Source organism: Sebastes umbrosus, chromosome 7 (assembly GCF_015220745.1).
Source record: "Sebastes umbrosus isolate fSebUmb1 chromosome 7, fSebUmb1.pri, whole genome shotgun sequence".
Taxonomy (NCBI): domain Eukaryota; kingdom Metazoa; phylum Chordata; class Actinopteri; order Perciformes; family Sebastidae; genus Sebastes; species Sebastes umbrosus.
This window is the reverse complement of record NC_051275.1, coordinates 27,234,452-27,254,867: the sequence shown is the minus strand read 5'-3', so window position 1 is coordinate 27,254,867 and position 20,416 is coordinate 27,234,452. Positions and strand designations below refer to the sequence as shown.

At 39.1% G+C, this 20,416-nt stretch overlaps 2 protein-coding genes and 1 long non-coding RNA gene across 6 annotated transcripts; 1 reads left to right on the top strand and 2 right to left on the bottom strand.

Moving 5' to 3' along the window:
- Window positions 1-839: 839 nt before the first annotated feature.
- On the bottom strand, window positions 840-8,593 carry si:ch211-132b12.7 (uncharacterized protein LOC564531 homolog). Of its 3 annotated transcripts, none has more exons than XM_037775792.1 (4): window positions 8,463-8,593; window positions 4,764-4,946; window positions 3,958-4,157; window positions 840-1,967 (listed from the first exon to the last, which is right to left on the bottom strand). In XM_037775792.1, exons 1-4 carry the CDS (start codon window positions 8,476-8,478, stop codon window positions 1,008-1,010), a joined length of 1,359 nt encoding a protein of 452 aa, XP_037631720.1. In that variant the 5' UTR covers window positions 8,479-8,593; the 3' UTR covers window positions 840-1,007. The 3 variants fall into 3 exon arrangements, with proteins under 3 accessions (XP_037631720.1, XP_037631721.1, XP_037631722.1); XM_037775793.1 differs by lacking the exon at window positions 8,463-8,593 and adding an exon at window positions 8,244-8,441; XM_037775794.1 differs by lacking the exon at window positions 8,463-8,593 and adding an exon at window positions 7,872-8,204.
- Window positions 2,241-2,580, top strand: LOC119491643. The gene is made up of 2 exons (XR_005207632.1): window positions 2,241-2,379; window positions 2,472-2,580. It is a non-coding gene; the product is annotated as an uncharacterized LOC119491643 (long non-coding RNA).
- A 2,384-nt stretch (window positions 8,594-10,977) lies between the features above and the next one.
- Window positions 10,978-16,611, bottom strand: LOC119491641 (cyclin P). 2 transcript variants are annotated; one of them, XM_037775796.1, is made up of 9 exons: window positions 16,387-16,611; window positions 14,376-14,504; window positions 13,729-13,804; window positions 13,323-13,492; window positions 13,023-13,121; window positions 12,538-12,693; window positions 11,961-12,119; window positions 11,702-11,880; window positions 10,978-11,524 (listed from the first exon to the last, which is right to left on the bottom strand). In XM_037775796.1, the coding sequence occupies exons 1-9, from the start codon at window positions 16,438-16,440 to the stop codon at window positions 11,356-11,358; spliced, it is 1,191 nt and encodes a 396-aa protein (XP_037631724.1). In that variant the 5' UTR covers window positions 16,441-16,611; the 3' UTR covers window positions 10,978-11,355. The 2 variants fall into 2 exon arrangements, with proteins under 2 accessions (XP_037631724.1, XP_037631723.1); XM_037775795.1 differs by having other exon boundaries at window positions 13,323-13,495; window positions 16,387-16,610.
- Window positions 16,612-20,416: the final 3,805 nt, after the last annotated feature.

Genomic DNA, 20,416 nt, shown 5'->3' with positions numbered 1-20,416 from the left:
AGGATTACATATCACATGAAAATCCATCTTGCCAGGCTTCAAGTAATCCAGTTCAAGGACCAATCAGCGTCCTGTGAGGAGCTAATGGTATCTCCAGGCGTGGCTTAGGTGTGTATGAGGCGACATGTTCTAAACAACAATGGTGGCTCCTGAAGAAGTTATCATAGATGCTGCATTAGCATCAGTTACATCAGAACTGGAGATTATTTCTTCATTGAAAGAAGAGCAAAGAACAACACTGAAGGCTTTTTTCGATGGAAAAGATGTTTTTTCTCTTCTCCTGACTGGCTTCGGCATGATTTTGATTGACAGATGGTTCATCCAATCACCTGCCAAGAATTCTTTGAAAGTGACTGCCCTTTTCCAAACTGTCTCCAATGACGGATTCTCAGATGGTTCTGTGCAACAAACCATCTGGCGGGTCAGGTTAGAAACAAGGCTCTGGATATTTTCACAGTGACATGGCCATCTGGAATGAAGCTAAGTGGTGAGTGAGAGTGGTGTGAAAATGGTCGGCAAACGCCGCTTTACTTCATGTTCGTATCATGACAACGGCTTGTACTGTATATCCGCCGTCCTCAGTCTTCTGGTTTCCCTTTTTAAATGACAAATACAGACTACCGCCTCCTGCTGGTGTGGATAATTAATTCCTCTCACGCAGGCGCAGAACGTACGTACTAATTGGCCGTCGGCTGTAATCTTTGCAGTGTTTGACTGCAACTTTTTTGGCCAAGACACAGGTGACCTGGGGCGACGCAACAGTCGGTCTTTGTCGTCACTAGTTCTTTGATGTTGGTTTGGTGTGTCTGGGCCTTAAGCTAACGAAAACACAACGATTCTTATTTTCAGGTGATTATACACAAAAGAAAACATATACTTATTAATATCATATTCCATTTCTGCCAATAGATCCCCCTAAATGCTACACACTGTTCCTTTAAAGCCACACATAATATAAAAAATAGCCCTGAGTACTCGCTCTCCCTTTAAAGGCACTGCATATTGCGCTAACCAGTAGAACTGTCAGGAGGCATAAAGGTGACTTTCTCTGAGGTTTTATCTCCATTTGGGTCCGGTATAGTTGTGAGAAGGCGAAACGGTGGCTCCCCTGAGCTCTCATCAGCAGCTAGCGGCCCACTGGCCTCACCTGTGTAAATTCTCGCTGGTTGACTGGCAGAATCTGGATCACACGGGATTTGAAAATTTTCCAGGATTTTGAGATTGGGGTAGCTGCCAGACTCAGCCATGGCTCGGTGTAGATGTTCCCAGGCTGCGATATCTCTCAGGCTGCAGCCGGGGTTGCTGGCAGCCTGACACAGTAGCTCTGTGTGCTGGCGGAGCTGGGTAATGTTCTGCTCGGTGGCGCTACTCTGGCGCATCAGCTCCTTTGTGCGCAGCGTAATGTCCAACAGACCCGATTGTCTGAGGATTTCTACTGTGTTGAGGAAACGGTTGTGGCGAGTACTGGTGGTGCTGTTTCTGTGAAGTCCTCTGGTTGAGAGGATTGAGGAGGTGGTGCACAGACTGGAGCGACTGGAGGAGACAGTAGTGGGACTGGTGGAGGGTCGACTATCTCTGGTTGAAGAGGAACACGGCATCCCAGAGGTTAAGACTGATAATTTGGGTTGCTTATTAAGGTGCTGCTCAGGTAGACTCCTAGTCACAGGTTTGTCATGTTCTGTGCATACCCTCTTGCTCAGATTCTGTGATTCATCATTCGATGAAGATTTATCAGCGGGCTTCTTGCTGGGATGTGGCGCAATGCGGGGATAGGAGTTGAGAATGGGCAGGTAATTTATTTTCTTCCCTGTGATGTTGGTCTTCCTGGACAAGGGCTTGTGGAGATGGACGGAGGCCGGCAACAAGCGAGGCTGCTGGAAAAGGATCATATTGGCACCGCCAGAACTACCGGTTTCTCTGCTTCCATTTCTCGAGGGCAGCTGAGCTGTTTTCTGGATCATGTCCGGCTGGTGGGACAGGGAGGAGGAGGGAAGCAAGTACGAGACATAGATTAAACACTAGGGCTGGGACGATACGCCTATCTCACGATTCGATACCATCATGATACGTGGGTGCCGATTCCCTATTTATTGCGATTTTCAAATAGTCAGGATTTGACATTAGCCAAGGCCCGATGGCCCGTGGCCACAAAAAGTTACTGTGGCCACCAAGTTTTATCAGGTCTCTCTTGAGACTGCGTGTCTCAATGAGATTATGGTGTCCGTGTCCTAACCATAAACTATGTACTGAATGTAACGCGAGCGAGCATCGGCGCCAAAATCGGTTTGATTGCGTTGTTTTCTATTGGAGTGTCCTAATTGGCCGCGAGTTTTTTCATTCTGTTGATGTCACAGTTAAGAAAGACTGTGTTAAGTTTGAGTGAAATTGCCTTTTCTGTATTGTTTTTACCTAAGTATATATTTTGGGCCACCAAAAATGTACTTTGGCCACCAAATGGGGCATGGGGCCAGTGCGTAAAAGTATTAGTGTCTATCCCTTGTATTGCGATTCTACAAGTATTGCTTTAGATATTTTGATTTATTGTAGTTTTTGTTAACTTTTTTAATACTAGACCAGGGGGAAAAGTTGAATCATTCACTTCTAGGGACTTTTACTTTGAAAAATATCTTAATTAATTATTTCAATTAATCAGTCAGAGATGTCCTGAAGTCAAATATATCAGTCATTGTCAGGAATTATGGAGAAATGTGTTTTTATAGCACCTCAAGCATTCAAAAATATAGCTATTTCAAGAAACAAATATGCAAAAAATGCTTGATTTCCAGCATGTGTGTAGTAAGAGATGGCTTCAACTCAAATATCAGTCATTGTGATGAATAATTTATTTCATTTTTTTCCAGCAACATAAAAATTAAAGAATAAAGACATTTCCCTCACAAATTAGTTGTATTTTCTTTTTATTATATGAGGGACACCGGTAGCATGTTTTAAACTTCTTGTGAATATAAACCAATTAATCTTATTTCCGTCGCTAGCCCTCACCGTCAGCTCTGTTCTCTTTATACATCCATGGTCAGCTTCATCGGGGCCATTTGAATGCATTTAACATAAATGTCAGTAATGGGTTCTCTACAGTTGTAGCGTCAGCCAATTTGACCACGGAGATGAGAGTGACGGCTGGCTAAACCGCGGTTGAGCACTACGGACACTTGTTGGGTTGCATACGATACCTGTCCGTGACAGAGTTAGCATGCAGCTTTAGCCATGTCAACTCTGCTTTTCCTGACAATGTTTGAAACCCAAAGTATATCCATAATTTGTTTACCACTTTGGATTTAAAATGTGAGGGTGCAGGTCGTATCCCTGTGGATCTCGGACAGTCCGCAATTTTCTGCTTTCTCGCTTCGGCTTTGTTTTTCTTGAAACGGATATGACGTCATGTTACTCAGACTACAACAATAAAAGCGGTAACTTCCCTCTACCTCGGTATGGACTAAAATGAAGCAATAATATTGATTCCAGATTACAAAGTCATTTTAAAAAAAATCACGATACTCAAGACAAATCAAGCCCCCCCCCATTAAACACAGTATTTATGTATGAATACATTTAGTTTATTTTAAAAGGAATCACATTGTAAGATAGGGAGATATTAAATTGACTCTCTTTCCTCCCCGTTTTTGGCAGATGCATAATGAAAACTCTCTTCTTATCCCTCTGCCATATATGGAAGCAAAAAATGTCAACACTCACAAAAATAAGTGAGAGTATTCAAATACTTGCCATTCTTACTGTCATAGTCAAGTCACCCTGACCTATGCCTGACATTTAGCAGCTTCACTTTGCAACTTGATTTACAACATTGCATTTCTGGTTGTGCATGGGCTCTGGTGTATACTACCTTATTCCTTACCTTTCCACTTCCAGCTTAATATAATCACTATCAGCAGAAGAATAGTGTGTAACCCTTACTGTCTGTGCTTATACCTGTCTTACCTGCTTAAGCACCATGTTATTGATGATGTAGATGGGTGGGAGCTCGCGGCCTGCTGGTGTCAGGGTAGGATCCCCAGGATTCCCATGTCCAAGGTCTTCGGTTTGACCTGGCTGTGAAGTTTCTGCATGCTCTCTGCCTCTGGACTGGCTATTGTTGCTCTGCTGGTCCTCCACATCTGTCTGCTGCCAGTCTGAGGCGTCTGCAGAGAAGTAGGAACAAGAAATACATGCTGACTGACACCATGCACAAAGAGATAGTTCAGCTTTTGTGACATAGATTGGTAGAGTTACAAATTGTCGCAGTTTTTCATAACACCTTGCTATGTATTTCCACCTTATGTCAAAATATGCAACCATCAACTTTAGCTGTTGCAAAAAGCAGTGACGTAGGTTACCCAAAGCAAGCTAATTGAAGCTAATGAATAAGGTTTTGAATAATGTGAACACTAGCACTAGCTGAGTCAAAGTTAGCTGTGCTAAGTTTGGAAATAACTGAAAGGATTCATTTTGATTTTTTGAAGTGGGGTTCTATGTATACTCCAGCATTCTGCAAGGTAAAATTTATATAACTTTACATCATATATTATTATATTTTATCTCTATATTCTAACTTGCACTATTTTATGTTTTACATTCTCATTTTGTTTTATACTTGTGTGATTTTCTTTTATACATACTTAATTAGCACTGTTGGGGGGGAGCTTGAGACCAAAGATTTTCATTGACAACAATTTCTTCTGTAATTGTGATTTGACAATAAATAACTTGACACTTATTCTGGTTTCATTTTTACTACATTTACTCACCAGAGTATCCAGAGTCTTTTTCTGAACTGCAGCGGGAGTCCCTTCCACTGGAGTCGTCTGTGTCTTTAGTATCACGTATTGCCAGCAGAGTCATACGGTTGCTCTTATTTTTAGCATTCTTGCTGGATGAAACACATGGACCGTGCTCGCTCAGGCAAGACTGCTCCTTCGGCATGTTGGACCCTAATGAGAGAATACGTGGTAGTTAGTCTCTGAATGGACAGCGTAAAAACAAAAAATCTTTTGCTCTCATGAGACAGAGCTCTGTGTTAGCACTGTGATGGACTGGTTAGGAGACCTCTCCTGGTTGTACTGTGCATATCACCCATTGCATGCTGGAATAGGATCGAGCCTCTAATCGCCATCTGTATAGAACATTTCATTTTATTTTTTAAACTCTTTTAGATGCAAAACAATACAAAATATACAAATTAATATTGCCATTTGCTTAAAATTATTTAAAAAGTTACATATTATTATTTTTTTATTTCTTACTGGTATCATTTGAAGAAATGAAGGCACATTTTGAATGCACCATTATTGAAATGCCTTTGATGACAATACTAACCACAGAGTTGAATAGATAGTATGCACTGACATCACTATCGGCAGCATTCAGTTTCATTAAAAGACTGTGTGCTGTTAATGCTACGTAGCTTTTTAACAGCATGTCCTTAATGGTCCAGCAGTCTGCAAATACAGTATAAGTACAGTGTACAGCACTGTACTGAGTACAAGTACTCAGAGGAATAGCATTGCAAAGTGACAGGTAACTGGAGACAGTACCAAAACTCTCCATGTATATATACATTTTATTTAAGCTCATGAGAAATCTGAATAAAAAAACATAAACATTTGACAAATTTGTCCCCATTCTTTCGTCTTTTTGTGCATGTGTGTACATGTGGGCACACACATGTATTTACTGGGAGCCAGTGGAATGCAAGGGTCATGTGTTGTTTTGAGTCCACAGAGATAAAGAGCCTGTTACACCGTTTACCTAAATAAAATGCTGTAATTCAAGCTAACAGGCAGAGACATGGAGCTCCGAGTTAATTTGTGTTTTTACAAGATTGCTGCAGCTTGTTTAAGTTAGGGTTAAACATTAATTTATTCCCATTTCTTTTCTCACACGCAACTATCTGACAACTATCCATCTTAAAGGCGTAGCAGCCAAAATGGCACTCCACATACTGTATCCTCACATGTGTGTCTGCTAATGGTCTTTAAGAAATGCCTGAGAATTGAAATATGTCTGTGGAGGGGTATCAAAATAAACAAATAAATAATAAAGTTTCAACTGATATATTGATGAACATTACTATGGGTTTATATTAGGGCTGTCAATGGATTAAAATATTTAATCACGATTAATTAATTATTTTTCAAGTATTTAATACTCTTATCAATATGGGAGTGGACAAATATACTTGCTTTATGCAAATGTATGCATATATTTATTATTGAAAATCAATTACCAACACAAAACAATGACAATTATTGTCCAGAAACCCTCACAGGTACTGTATTTAGCGTAAACAAAATATGCTCAAATCATAACATGGCAAACTCAAGCCCAACAGGCAACAACAGCTGTCAGTGTGTCAGTGTGCTGACTTGCCCAAAACTGCATGTGATTATCATAAAGTGGGCATGTCTGTAAAGGAGAGACTCGTGGGCATGAGCATTATTTAGCCTCCTTCACGACGAGCTAGTATGACATGGTTGGTCAGTCAGTTGATTTTAAATGTTTTTTATAAATCACTCTTTTGTGTGCAACTGTGTCTTCCAAAAGGAGTTAGATATCCTATATCTGATGGTCAAAGTGCAAATCCAAATACAAAAGAAAAGGTGGTGCATGGGTGGCTGAATCAGCTGGGGAAATGATCAGCTAGATCACCTCAGTTGACCCTGAACGACATAAGATACTGCTCTGTGCTCTCCCTCATGAGCTCTTTGGTTCCAGTAGGAGTAGTAGGGATGATACAAGGACACAAAAATCAACAATGAAGCCATGCACTTGATATTCCCATTTTTATGTCTGCTACAAAATCTACATTGCTGCGACATGTAAAGCTCTGCAGTGGGCTTGCAATTGATATTTTGACTTTTATGATCAGTTGTACAAACTCCAGTGTTCTCCACCTTTGACAAACACCACGTCATAGAATAATTATCTGATGGACACTTTGTGCAATAATCTGGCAAAACTGTAATCTGGCAAAACTGTCATCTCATCAATATACATATTGTATTTTTATATTATCTATTGTATTATCATTTATATATATTTTCTTTTATTGCACTCTCTTTTTTATTGTATTATCTTTTTTAGCACCTATGGGATTGTCACAATCTAATTTCGTTGTACTATACAATGACAATAAAGGGCTTGAATCTTGAATCTTGAATCTTTCTGTGATGTTGCAAATGGAGCTGCTGTGATGCAAAACAAATTTCAGACCTGTCTGACAATAAAATATTATGGTATTATAGTATCAGGCGGTCAGACTACTGAACAGTAGCACTAAATGAATGCAGAGCTGTGGATTGTTTTATGGATGTTTTTTAGGTTGTTTTATCATTTTATTCTCAGGTATTGTCTTATTTATTGTAGTATTTATCTAGTGTACTATTTATAGATTTTAATGGCTGAGAGAGAGCCAGGGTAAAATGCGTTTCATTGCATTTCACTGTACTTTTAAATGCATGTGACAAATAAACTTGAAACTTGAAACCTAAAATGTATTCTTTCGGGTCATTTTGTGTTCGCTCAACAACGTACTTCTCATATTTTCTGGAGGCAGTGAAGGCAGCACATCTCGCCTCTCATCTGCAACAGCAGCACCCCTCCCTCCCACCCTCACCCTTATTATGTAACACTCAACTTCGAGATACACGACTTCCTCTCACACTGGCTGCAAACACACATAAAAAAACAATAAACAAGTGGTTGCTCAAATTTAAACGAAATGATGTGTCTTTAACCAGCTTTAACAGCTTGTGTGCAAGACAAAACCCGTTTTAAAAGAGAGAGTGCTTGAATAGGAAGTATAGAAAGTTAGCAAAACCAATACATTAATATCTGCAGTGGACAAATAAACTTACCTTCAAATGTTTAACAGCTAATACTTCCAAATAACGGTGGTTTTCACACTTGCAATCACTTTTTTTGCACTGGGCAACGCTAAAATTAACCTGCAGTGTCATATTTACATAGTTATCTGTCAGTTACAGTAATAAAATGATTCATTTTCCTCTCTTTGTCAAGAGATAAGGCTCCAATGAAAAGGGGGGGTTTTCGATTTGGCAACCTCCGTCAAGTTCCTCAGAACTGGCAACACCATATATGGTTTGGTTTCCAAAATAAAACACACCTTCACACAAAAGGGACGTTTTGTTAATAATACCACCTAGTGTTATAAAATTCACCGTAATTTATAATAGTCTTGATTTTTACAATCATGAATCAGGACTTACCTGAGCGTTATCCAAAATAAGCAACTTCCCCGCTTTTATTTTGAAATCCCGGTGGCTAATGAAGGAGCTAACTCTAGCTAGCTTTACGAGGCCGTTTGAGGTGACCACCAAAATGTTACAAAAAAAAGGAGTGAAAAAACACAATAAATATCGAAATGTTATGTTAGTCGAAGCTATAGGTAGAAGGTAGGTAGAAGAGAGTGAAAGAAAGAGGCCTACCGGTGAGCGAGATCATAACTGTCCTCCGTTACCTCAGATGAACCCAGACGGCCGTTAGACCTCCTACCAGACACAACACACTGCTGCTGCTGCTGCGCGCTCATTGGTCCATGAGACGACTACGACAGCCAATCAGGCTGCAGCAGCACAGGGATAAGGGAAGTGTACAATAAACAAAAAGAGAAGTGTCTTTAATAGATATAATTTATCCAGTAAAACATGTGTTAGAAAGACAGAGAGAGTATTTCCCATCTATTATTTCACTGTATATATATATGCAAAAATATTCTGGATTGATGTAGCCAACTTTCTACAAACTTAAGATGAATGTTGAAATAAATGTGTCTATATTGAAAATAACATGCTGTATGTCCTACAATTTTTTTTTTTTTTTGAAAATGTAATACTCGATCAGGAACCAAGCTAACTTTCCTACACTTTATTAATAAATTCAAACAATATAGCACCATCTTAGGCAAGGCAAGGCAAGGCAAGGCAGCTTTATTTGTATAGCACATTTCAACAACAGGGCAATTCAAAGTGCTTTACAGAAACATTCAAGAACATTGCGACAAAATGCAAAAGAACATTAAGAAATAATTAAAACAGTTATAAAAACATAAAAACATTAAAACATTAAAGATTAGAAAATAAAAACAAGCTAAAAATAAAAGCTAGGATAGAAGCTAAAATTGCATAAAACTCAAAAAAGTAAAAGTTATAGTGCAGTGTCAGAATAAAAGGCACCCGCAAACAGGAAAGTTTTAAGCTTTGTTTTAAAAGAAGTGAGAGTTGGAGCGGTCCTGCAGGTTTCTGGGAGCTTGTTCCAGATATTTGGTGCATAAAAACTGAATGCTGCTTCTGCATGTTTAGTTCTGACTCTGGGGACACTAAGCAGACCTGATCCAGATGACCTGAGAGGTCTGGATGGTTCATAACATGAAGATCAGAAATGTATTTTGGCCCTAAACCATTTAGTGCTTTGTAAACCAGCAGCAGTATTTTGAAATCAATTCTCTGAGATACAGGCAGCCAGTGTAGAGACTTCAGAACTGGACTGATGTGATCCACTTTCTTGGTCTTAGTGAGGACTCTAGCAGCAGCGTTCTGAATCAGCTGCAGCTGTATCTTACCCAACGTTAAGAACAAAGAAGCCATTAAGACCTTTTTTTTTGGAAGTTGAAAAAGTCTATAACAAGTGAAGGGAAATACTGAAACTAATAATTTTGGAATTTAGTTTTTTTTATACTTTATTTGTTTCCCTTTTTTTGAGGTTGATTTCATATATGCAATTTACAGTTCATAATTACAATAGTTTATAAACCATTTTTTAAGTAGTTGAGCTTATAGACAAACTAATTAAGTACATTAGAGAAAACAACTTCAACAATCAAAATTGAAATAAAATTAAGAAAATAAATGATAAAAAGAAAGAACAGCATTAAGACCTTTAAGTCATTAAATGACTATATGATGTGTATAACAAACTCTGGCATTATGAAATGTATATGTAATTATTATTTTGTATTCAATTGTCTATGTATCTGTTTGTACCTCTGTTGATGTGCTTGCGTTCAATAAAGAAAGTATTATAAAAACAAGACTTTATATTACAAAGATTGAGATTTTACTCACTTTTAACAATCCCAGTTTTTCAGCAGATGAAATTTACATAATTTGATTAATATTTTAGTAAAATATATTCATAAAATGATAAGAACTACAATGCTTATCTTTTATACTTTTAAAGATACTGATTTTAAAAAAATATTTGAGTATGATTGAAAACTTGAAACTCAAAAGTTGATGATTAGACAGTTCAAATTTATTCCAATTGTTTAACAGACCCCAATTGTTTTGTTTTTATTCATCTTTTCCTTTACTTACATTTTTTTGTTGTTGTAAAAAATTATGTTATTTTAATACTATGAATATATTCAGTGAATTTTTCTGAACATGTTTATGTAACTACTGTATTGAACTTTCTAAATAAAGTATATATAAAAAAACAAACAAGACTTCATATTTGGTAAAGATCACACGTGGGATCAAGTTAAAAAGAGAAAGATGGCTTCAGCAAAAATCAAAGTAGCTTGAATTGCAGTTTCCAGTCATGTTGCTGGGTTTTATTCCAAACAGCAGCTGACCAGTGACCACAGATTTGCACACATTTAGCCTGTGCCAACAAACTGCTTGCTGAAATCAGCCTGCATACACAATTGCAAATGGGGAGAGCTCATCTTTTATGGAATAGATGTAGGACAAAACTAATTCTGTACAGAAAATATGCAGTTTAATAATATTCACGGTGTGCAAAATGAGCATTTGTTTCTTCACATTTATTGAAAAGAAACAATCTTGATATATAGCTGCTGTACCAGCTGTCCAATATTCTCTACAGTGACTCCTTTGAGCCCGTCAGCTGTGTCAGCTTGATTGCACATGTGAGTGGGAATGGCTCTGCCGTCATGTAGAACTGTAGAAATTGTGCAAAATAAACAGCTGAAACTCAAAACATGGCAGCAGACACTTTATTTTTACATTAAAACTTTTCAAAATAACTTGATAGACAGCCCACATCCTCTTCACAAAATGACAAGACAAGGACACATCAATACAATTCAAATATTTTCTATATCAGCTGCTAGATAAGATCATAAAACAGGTGTGCTACTGGGTTGGCTAAATCATTCCTTTGTCAAACCATGTTTGACATCAATATTTTCCACACTTCTTCCTCACCCATTTCTATGGCAACTCCTCAGGATCCACAGCAAAGAATATACAGCCTTGGTCAGAGGCTTGGACCGCACAGGAGTCCTCAGGTGATACTGGTCTAGCATCTCTACCTTGAGGCTTCGGCATATAATTACGTTTCTGGGGGTCAGAATTGTCAAGTGCATACACCCAGCAGACCAGCGGCGTTCTTTAGACCCGGGTGCCTGCTGACCTGCATGGTCTCTGGGGAGGAGAATTTAATAAAAGTGGCGCAAGTCTCTCGGGTGTGGGCCTTGGCTGCAGCACTGGCCAGAATCTGCATGATCCTCAGTAGGGCAGTCTCACTGAAAAACACAAAGCATACAGATTTAAAACTGACAGGTAGGATGCATGCTGACTAATACAAAACACCTGGAAGTTAGGACCACAAAAAAAGCCAGAGCTCAGTAACTAGTGCCGATGATGCCAGGGGTAAAGGCGATCAAAAGTGCACTGTGGATGAGGGGAGTGCATCTTCACACCTGCCAACATGGACGCTGGAGGCCAAACACCATGCAGCCTCCCCTTCTGGTGTTGGGGGCTCCTGCAGGATTTGGCGGGACACGCAGAGGGCCGCTCCCGCCAGCTGCAAGGGCAGAAACACCACACACTGGCCCTCCAGGAGAGACAGCTCCAGCAGATAGCGAGCCATCCACACAGCCTGGTGGCACAGACGACACTTCAGATCTCCACACAATAACCTCACTTGACAGAAAGAGACTTGACATAATGCACATTTACCTTAGCACTGCAGCGAGCAATGGAGGCGAGGAGGAGGAGGAAATGCAGAGGGGGACAGTAGGACAGATCGAAGTTGAGCCCCAAGAGGACTTTGCGCTCCATTCGCAGCAGCTGATGCTTCGTGTAGGTGTGGTCCATCAAGTAGCAGAGTCCAGACACCTGGGAGAAGAAGCACAAAAAAGAAAAAATGTGTCTTTTGTTAGAGAAGGGACAAGATGTTTGGTTGTCACTGATTGCTACACTCATTCAAGGTTAAAAAAGTTTGATTCATATCCCAATTATGAATTTCTCTGGGCATTAAAGCTACAAACTTGCCAGTCACAAGTTTTAGTGCTTTAAGTCTATAACTAGCTAAGAATAAATAAAAATGAATCCATAAGTTTTGCTCTACTAAGAGTAAACAACCAATCCAGGATAATTTAGATATTCTGGTTTCTCCAAACTGGGGGCATCTACTGTAGGTAATACACTGACTATGGATAAGTACCTCATACAACCCCACTTTAAAACACCCAATCTAACCCTTTAACTATACTGTAGCTTTTTTATTTGGGGAGGGAGGGCTGAGCCATCTTACCTCAGGGAGTAGACACTCTTCCTTCTTTGCAGCCAGGAAGAGGCAAACCATGCCAAGGAGCTGCAGGTTGACTGTGGTCACCTTGATCTGACGCAGGGAGCGGTTGAGGAGGTGCATGGCCAGATAGAGGGTCTCTTCCTGAAAATGCATCATCTCCTGGTAGGAAATAAAACGGGCAATCAAGATTGAAACCAACAAAACCACAATTTTACTTGGTTGGTAAAATGTTAACTATTGAGCTTTAGAGGTGCTGTTTTGTTAAGATAACCAGCTGTAGTTTAATATTTACTGTACAGATGAGTGGTATCAATCTCACCTAATCTCATAAATAAAGTGGCATTTTAGGAAATACACTTTTTCAATCTAATTCTTTTAATGTTGCCTCATTCTCAAGTTAACAGACTTTAATTTTTTTTTCCTGACTGAACACTTAGACCAACTTTGCTTTGAGGAAGAAGAAACCCTCCCTCTACAGAGAGACTTACATGTACTTGAATGAGCCAGTCCACCAGGACAGCACGAGTGGCGTCAGTAAAATGCCGGGGCAGGTCGGCGTTGGGAAAAGAGTTTTGTGTTTGAGTTCTCTGCAGGGTGAAAACAGAAAACAGGAGGCACACACTGAATATTTAAAGAGATGCAACACGATAAGTACTTGTGCCAATCTGCCCCTCAATTATATGTGGGGAGGACTGCATACAGCACATTTTAGGGATAACGTTCCTTCCTTAGAGAACATTACATAAACACATGAAGCTGTTTAGTGATCTCTGCTCATGATGTCTCACCATCATATCCAGGAACATGTCCCAGGCGTACTCCCGGTCCCATATGAGGTCCAGTTTCTCCAGCGCTGCCTCCACTTCAAGGCGCAGCAGGCTGGGCACCAGTGCCTGAAGGCTGTGTAGACCCTGCAGCCCATGAGGGTACAGAAGCACCGGCTCCTCCACACACCCATCTGCTATACAGGACGGAAAGGAGGACACAACATGCAAGTAAATCATTTGTCTTTTACAACATGATAAAGTAACCATCTGCCACCATCTGAGCACTGAATCCCACTTTTCATCATGCAAAATGACTGCTTGTATTTCATTTTACACAATGAAAACAATCCTGTACTGTAATTCTGATTTATATCAAGAGCATTTATTTGGGTTGAAAATACGTTTGAAAGCCTTTGGTATTGATTACCAGCTGAGTGTGTTAAACTGTCTTCATGAAACCCCATGATGATGCCTTCGCTTGTTTGCGTTGATAACCTCCTTTCCTGCAAAGAGACAACACCTTACACACATGCACTTTAAAGTGGGATTGTTATGATCATGACAGGAAAAAAATGACTTAACCTATTTGTGCCCACTAATGAAACCTAATTTCCTTTGGTAGAAGTGTTCTCTGGGTGGAGCTGAAGAGAGTAAAAGCACTCGTAAGCGCGCATGATGTCACATCTGTTGGATTTTTGCGGAAAAAACGTCCCAGACTGATAGAGGATACCCAGAAAGTTGTGGAAGGCTTTGTTTTTTAGGCTAGATTACAACCTGTTCACACATTGGCAATAAAAAAAATATTGAAAAACTTTTATAAGTGTAACAAAACGTCCATACAGTCCCTTTAATAAAAGTGTGATTTTTCATGTGATTTACCAAATTTCAAGACTTATAACCAATCGGAACAAATGTTGTGGCATTTTTCCTGATAATACTAAATATAGTCTTCGGGCACAAATGGGTTAATACTCTTAATGCTCTAAACCAAATAGTAGTTAAAACTAGAGCTAAAATGACAGAGACGCTGTAGTATGTGCTGGATGAAGATGACAAGCAGGAAAGAAGTCATACCCATCTGCGTTCTGGCTCCACTTTGACAGGGACCATCGTGGACTCGTCTACTTCCACAGGCTGCCAGCGATCTATAGGCCCACAGGTGTTAGTAGACCAGGTTCTTAATGGGGCTCGCCTCTCATCCGCCTGCAGGGACAATACAAAGTCTTACTGATACTGATGTGATCATAAAAAAAGTCTGATATCTTTGATAGTGACTGCAGGTCATTCTCTGTATGAACATCACTTATCAGTGGACAGTAATGACACAAAATGAATGTGGTTCACTTGAGGTCCATCTCCACTCATCTGTGATCTAATCAGCAGCTCACTGACACCTGGGATCATGGCAGGTGAATGCAGTTACTTTCCTGAAAAGCAGGTAGCAGAGCAGTGTGTAGAGTTTGAGAAACAATAGCTAATGTAATTAAAAACAAAAGTAGGGTGAATCCGCCCAATGTGGGTCTTTTTTTTTTTTGCATTTCAGACTTCTGGAATATATTGCAATATGAAGCCAATCACACCCAGTACCAATCTGAAATCCTCAGGATGTGTCCTAATCAAACCCAAAAAAGAAAATGCATATATCAAACTCATAAAAGAAATGGCAGACATAGTACTCGTAGTGCCAAGTTGTCTCAGGCAAATCTTTATTTCCTAATGTCCGAAATGTTGGACATAAAAAAGTCTGTTAAAAGGTCTAAAATCACCTTAATTAATGTAGGAAACATTGAAGGTTAATGTGCAATCCCATGTCCAGCAATTTCACCACTTACAATGTAATTGTTGTTAAAAAAAAAACTACGCTTATAGGTGTATAGGTGTGGATGTTACATGAAGAATAGTCAGTCTGGAGCCGCAAAACATTTCAGCATTGTGATGAAGGTAACACAGTTAATAGTCTAAGTATATAAGTCTTATGTAGTGAGGGCCAAAGAGCAAATGTACTACGGAGTATTAGGGCCACATTGAGGGAAAAAAAATCTGAGATTTACAGAATAAAGTCATGATATGAGAAAAAAGTTGTAACATTACGAGAATAAAGTCATAACTGCGCGAGAATAAAAATCGTAATATTACAAGAATAAAGTCATAACTTTACGAGATAAAAAGATAAACACGTAAAATTACAACTTTATAATATTATGACTTTATTCTCATAATACTACGATTTTTCCCTCTTAAACCTATGACTTTATTCTCGTAATATTAAGACTTTATTCTCGTAATATTATGACTTTATTCTCGTAATATTATGACTTTATTCTCGTAATATCATGACTTTATTCTCGTAATATCATGACTTTATTCTCTTAATATCATGACTTTATTCTCGTAATATCATGACTTTATTCTCGTAATATCATGACTTTATTCTCTTAATATTATGACTTTATTCTCGTAATATCATGACTTTATTCTCGTAATATCATGACTTTATTCTCTTAATATCATGACTTTATTCTCTTAATATCATGACTTTATTCTCGTAATATCATGACTTTATTCTCTTAATATCATGACTTTATTCTCTTAATATCATGACTTTATTCTCGTAATATCATGACTTTATTCTCGTAATATCATGACTTTATTCTCGTAATATCATGACTTTATTCTCGTAATATTATGACTTTATCCTTGAAATCTCAGATTTATTTTTTTCCTCAATGTGGCCCTAATACTCCATCGTACATTAGATCTACAACAATGATAAATAAAAATGAAAATGTAAACAAAAAACAGTTATTCATTTCCATTTTTACAAGTCCAAAGGGAGGCACTGGAGAGGAGCTAAAAAGCCGCATGTGGCTTTAGAGCTGCAGGTTGCTGACCCCTGGTCTAGGCCTATCTGCCATCAATTAATTAGAAAATAAATGAGGAATATTTTATATATTATAATATTTTTATTTAAACTTAAAAGAGTGAAAAATAAGAATACCTCTTCTCATTTTAAGCACTTAAAAATGGAACAACACTAAACTTTTTTTTTATTTCCCTGGGTGCCACTCACTGAGAGGATGCTCACCTTCTTGTGTAAGTCCAGCAGAGGCTTGGAGTCGCAGAAACCGGTCCTGGCCATGTTTCACAGCCGGAGACAGAGTTCCTGAGCCGGGCCGCTGCAGCTACTTATCCACGGTGGTCGGCGGAGGCCTGGAGCAGAGAGAGAGAGAGAGAGAGAGAGAGCAGCCATGCTGCCCGGCGGACAGCCGCTAATAAAGACAGACAGGTGGGGGGCCACACTGATTGGGGAGGCGACACACCTGGTGTCAAGGTAGACGGGTTAGGATGACAACTTCCGGTCCACCGTTTGAAAAATAAACCGCGTTTTGCTCCAATGTGACTGACTATTTGATTTATCTATTATTTTTTACATAGAATAGGCTGATTTAGGTTGAAATGACCAAACGTTAAAAAAAAATAAACTTTTTTTTTTTTTTTAATTTGTCAACATAAACATTCAATGGCCCCTTTCCCCAAAATGGTCTCATCTGGGAGACTTCTCTCAAAAGGACATGGTTTATGGTCTTGTCATGGACAATAACAAAGATGACTTTCTGGTGAATAACATTCTCATTCTTGGAAAATTTTATTTGCACAAATCCAAGTATATGAAAGTGAAACCTAGGTTTAATGTGTTTCATTCAGAGTTTCTTTCTTACATAAAAGCCCTTAAAGTCATGAAAAACAAAAATGCATTGAAACTTCTTATTATAATAGAAGAATATGAATTACAGGTACAACCCTAGCCCTTAATTTAATTTATCATTATTTTCATGTATAATTTTACATATTTTATTTGTTCTTGTTCTGTCTGCACCTTGTCCTTTTACTCTAATGCAATGATCTATGAGCCATGTTGTTGGTAAATTTGAATTTGTTCAATAAAAAAAAAGAAATGTACTAGCATAACTCTCGCGATACTTGCTGCCCGGCGCCCTTTCCTCATCTCTCTCGCGAGAGTTCACACAGTTTTGCGGACTAGTGATGGGAATTCCGGCTCTTTTTAGTGAGCCAGATCATTTGGCTCAGCTCACCAAGAGGAGCCGGCTCTTTCGGCTCCCAAACGGCTCTTCGTTTTAACACTTCTGCCTTTTATAGTTCAGCCAAATTTAGCGCTGTTTTGACCAATGATTAGTATGTGTGCACATATATCACTTAAATTATTAAATATAATTATACTAAACCTTATAATTTCCAGAATACCATAATTTGACATGCTGCTTTGTTTCCGACTGTCACTCATCTTGTCTGCTATTCGCGAACCGCGCTCCTCTCTCTTTCTCTCCTCCTCTCCCTCCTGCTCTGTACCTGTAGACCGTCAGCGCTCGCTGCTTGATGGTATGATCCTTGTCTGTCATCACGGGATTGGTCGCACGGACGTCATTAACACAACATTCAGTCACAGTCAGTGCATGGAGTACCTGTGGCGCGGAGATCATCCTATCATTCTGCCTTGAATTAATTTTAAAAAATTAAAAAATAAATAAAAATGGCTCTCGGTCGGGAGCCGGCTCTTTTTTTTCGCGACCGACACATCACTATTGCGGACTCACTCCCTTCTAGAGTACAGAAGCAAAGAGACGAAACTCCGGTGTTTTTTTTTACAACAGACGCTGCCACCATTTTGGACTGCAAACGCTTATGATATTTATAATATTATATTGGTCAACACAGGCCATTTCGGTAGAATATGACAATAGAATAGAAAAAATATTGTTTTACTTTCATACGATACTTCTTATGTTACGTGTCCACGGGGGCGTTTTTTATCGCAGAGGTATCACCTCGCTTCCCAGCATTGGACGCTTGGTGGGCTGTCACTAGACACAATTAAGGGCACTAGGCACCTGATTGGACGAATGCTTTCCCTCGTGGGCTGCTCTGCTCCCAGCTTTCAAACCGGAAACAACATGGCGGCTCGTTTGGAAACTTTCTTCTCTTATTTCATGAAAATAGTTCACCGAAAAGTGTTTCTGAAAACATTTTATGCGAGAAATAAGCCATGTAGTTGCTCATTCTGTCTTTATTTTGGATCGACAACGCTTAGTTTAAAAGTTTCTCGAGAGTTTCCAGAGGCGGCGAGTCGCTCTGGACGCCCGTGATTTGCATAAAGTAGCCACCTACCAGAATGCATTGCATGGCTGCTTACATAGTCAATGAATGGAAAGCATGGATAGGACGGAGTCTGTGGACACGTACCTGGACCGTCACATCGCCCGCTCCTCATTTGAGTTGAGGTCTAGGCTACTTTATGCAAATCACGACGCAACTGACGCAACTGACGCAACTTGCCACCTCTGGAAACTCCTGAGAAACTTTTAAACTACGCATAGTTGATCCAAAATAAAGACGGATTCAGCAAATGCATTACTTATTTCTCCCATTAAATGTTTTCAGAAACACATTTCGGTGAACTATTTTCGTGATACAAGATATGAAGCGAGTTTCCAAACATTTCCGCCATGTTGTTTCCGGTTTGAAAGCTGGGAGCAGCAGCTCACGAAGGAAAGCGTTCGTTCAATCAGGCGCGGAAGCCTTGTGTCTAGTGACAGCCCAACAAGCGTCCAATGCTGGAAAACGAGGCGATCCCTCGCGGTAAAAAACGTCCTTGTGGACACATACCATTAGGCGAACGTTTTACTGACGTCCGGTAGATTCTTTACAGTCCAAAATGGCAGAAGCGTAGCTGTGCTGTTGGGTGCTGCCGCTGATGTTGCAATGGAGTGAACAATAGACTTTCACTTGTTGGCAATATACGTTCTTTGCTACTGTGTTGGTCAATGCAGAAGCTGACAGGAAGTAGACTTGGACCAAAGCTGTTGCCTTTAGCAACAGAATGGCAATGGAAAGGTTAGGCTATGGGTCGGTGTGAAACAGCTCGCCATGCACAATACAGCAATATTTTGTTTACTTGACGTTCAAGATTTGTACAGGAAACATTTTGTCACATCTCATACAAAAACTTCACACTTACTTTTCTGTGGCAGGCTATGTATGACTTTAATTGATGGAAATTCATGCATGTACAGTCAAATGCAATCCATTATTATCCCTGCAATATTATAAACTAACATTCAGTTTTTGGGGGTGCTGATTTGAGGGAGACAGGTTAAAGATTTTTCTACATTATGGAATCCAATTAAACGCTTCATACTACGGCCTGAAATCAAATCTAAAACAACAGCTCTCGGACTATGAAATCAGGGCTGTACCCTGCAGGTTGAGGTCAACAGAACAACCCAACAACCCATACAATTTGTCCATCCACCAAAAAAGTCTATTATTCCCCCCCACACATTTTCTACATTCATTTAACTACTAAAATAAACTTCCCAACAATGCCAGAAATTTAATTCCTGTGGAGAAATAAATAATCTTGTTATTTTAATGTGTGTTTCTGGCCCAAAAACTGTCCCGATTTAAGGATTTATACTCAAAAAATATCAGAACCAGGCTTTAAAGAAGCTCATTATGTAAAACTAATGTAATATTAGTCACAATGTTAAAACCATAAATATAAAACAAATATAAAATATAAACAACCCTCTAATTTCCTGACGTCTTACACAACATCTGGGCCACGATTAATCAATAGTTGTCAACTTTCACCTACTATTTTGATAATCGATATTCTCTGATTTCAGCTTCTTAAATGTGAATATTTTCTGGTTTCTTTACTCCTCTGTGACAGTAAACTGAATATCTTTTAGTTGTGGAGAAAACAAGACATTTGATGTCATCTTGGGCTTTGGGGAATACTGATTTTCACCATTTTCTGATATTTTGTAGTCCAAGCAGCTAATCGATTAATCGTGAAAATAACTGACTGAAAATAATCGTTAGTTGCAGCCCTAGTACCGAAGACCCTGGTCATGATACATTGACACTAAGCTTTACAAAAGATTGCAGAGCTGTTGCAGTGGATTGCACGAGGCTGTACACAGTAAAAATAGCAAAAGAAAAGACAAACACAGCTTTATTCAGTAAAAATGTTTACTGGCACATTATAGTTGCAAATGTTATAAGCTACCATATTGTAGCAGGTATCACCCGTT

Excerpts from the sequence above, each read along its gene's own strand:
- si:ch211-132b12.7 (XM_037775792.1), bottom strand. Across the intron at positions 4,158-4,763 it reads AAAAGACTCTGGATACTCTG|ACGCCTCAGACTGGCAGCAG; the intron begins GTGAGTAAATGT and ends ACTTCTCTGCAG. Across the intron at positions 1,968-3,957 it reads ATAACATGGTGCTTAAGCAG|CCGGACATGATCCAGAAAAC; the intron begins GTAAGACAGGTA and ends CTGTCCCACCAG.
- LOC119491641 (XM_037775795.1), bottom strand. The coding sequence starts at position 16,440 with ATGGCCAGGACCGGTTTCTGCGACTCCAAGCCTCTGCTGGACTTACAC. Across the intron at positions 13,805-14,375 it reads TGGAGCCAGAACGCAGATGG|GAAAGGAGGTTATCAACGCA; the intron begins GTATGACTTCTT and ends GTCTCTTTGCAG. Across the intron at positions 13,496-13,728 it reads CAGTTTAACACACTCAGCTG|CAGATGGGTGTGTGGAGGAG; the intron begins GTAATCAATACC and ends CGTCCTGTATAG.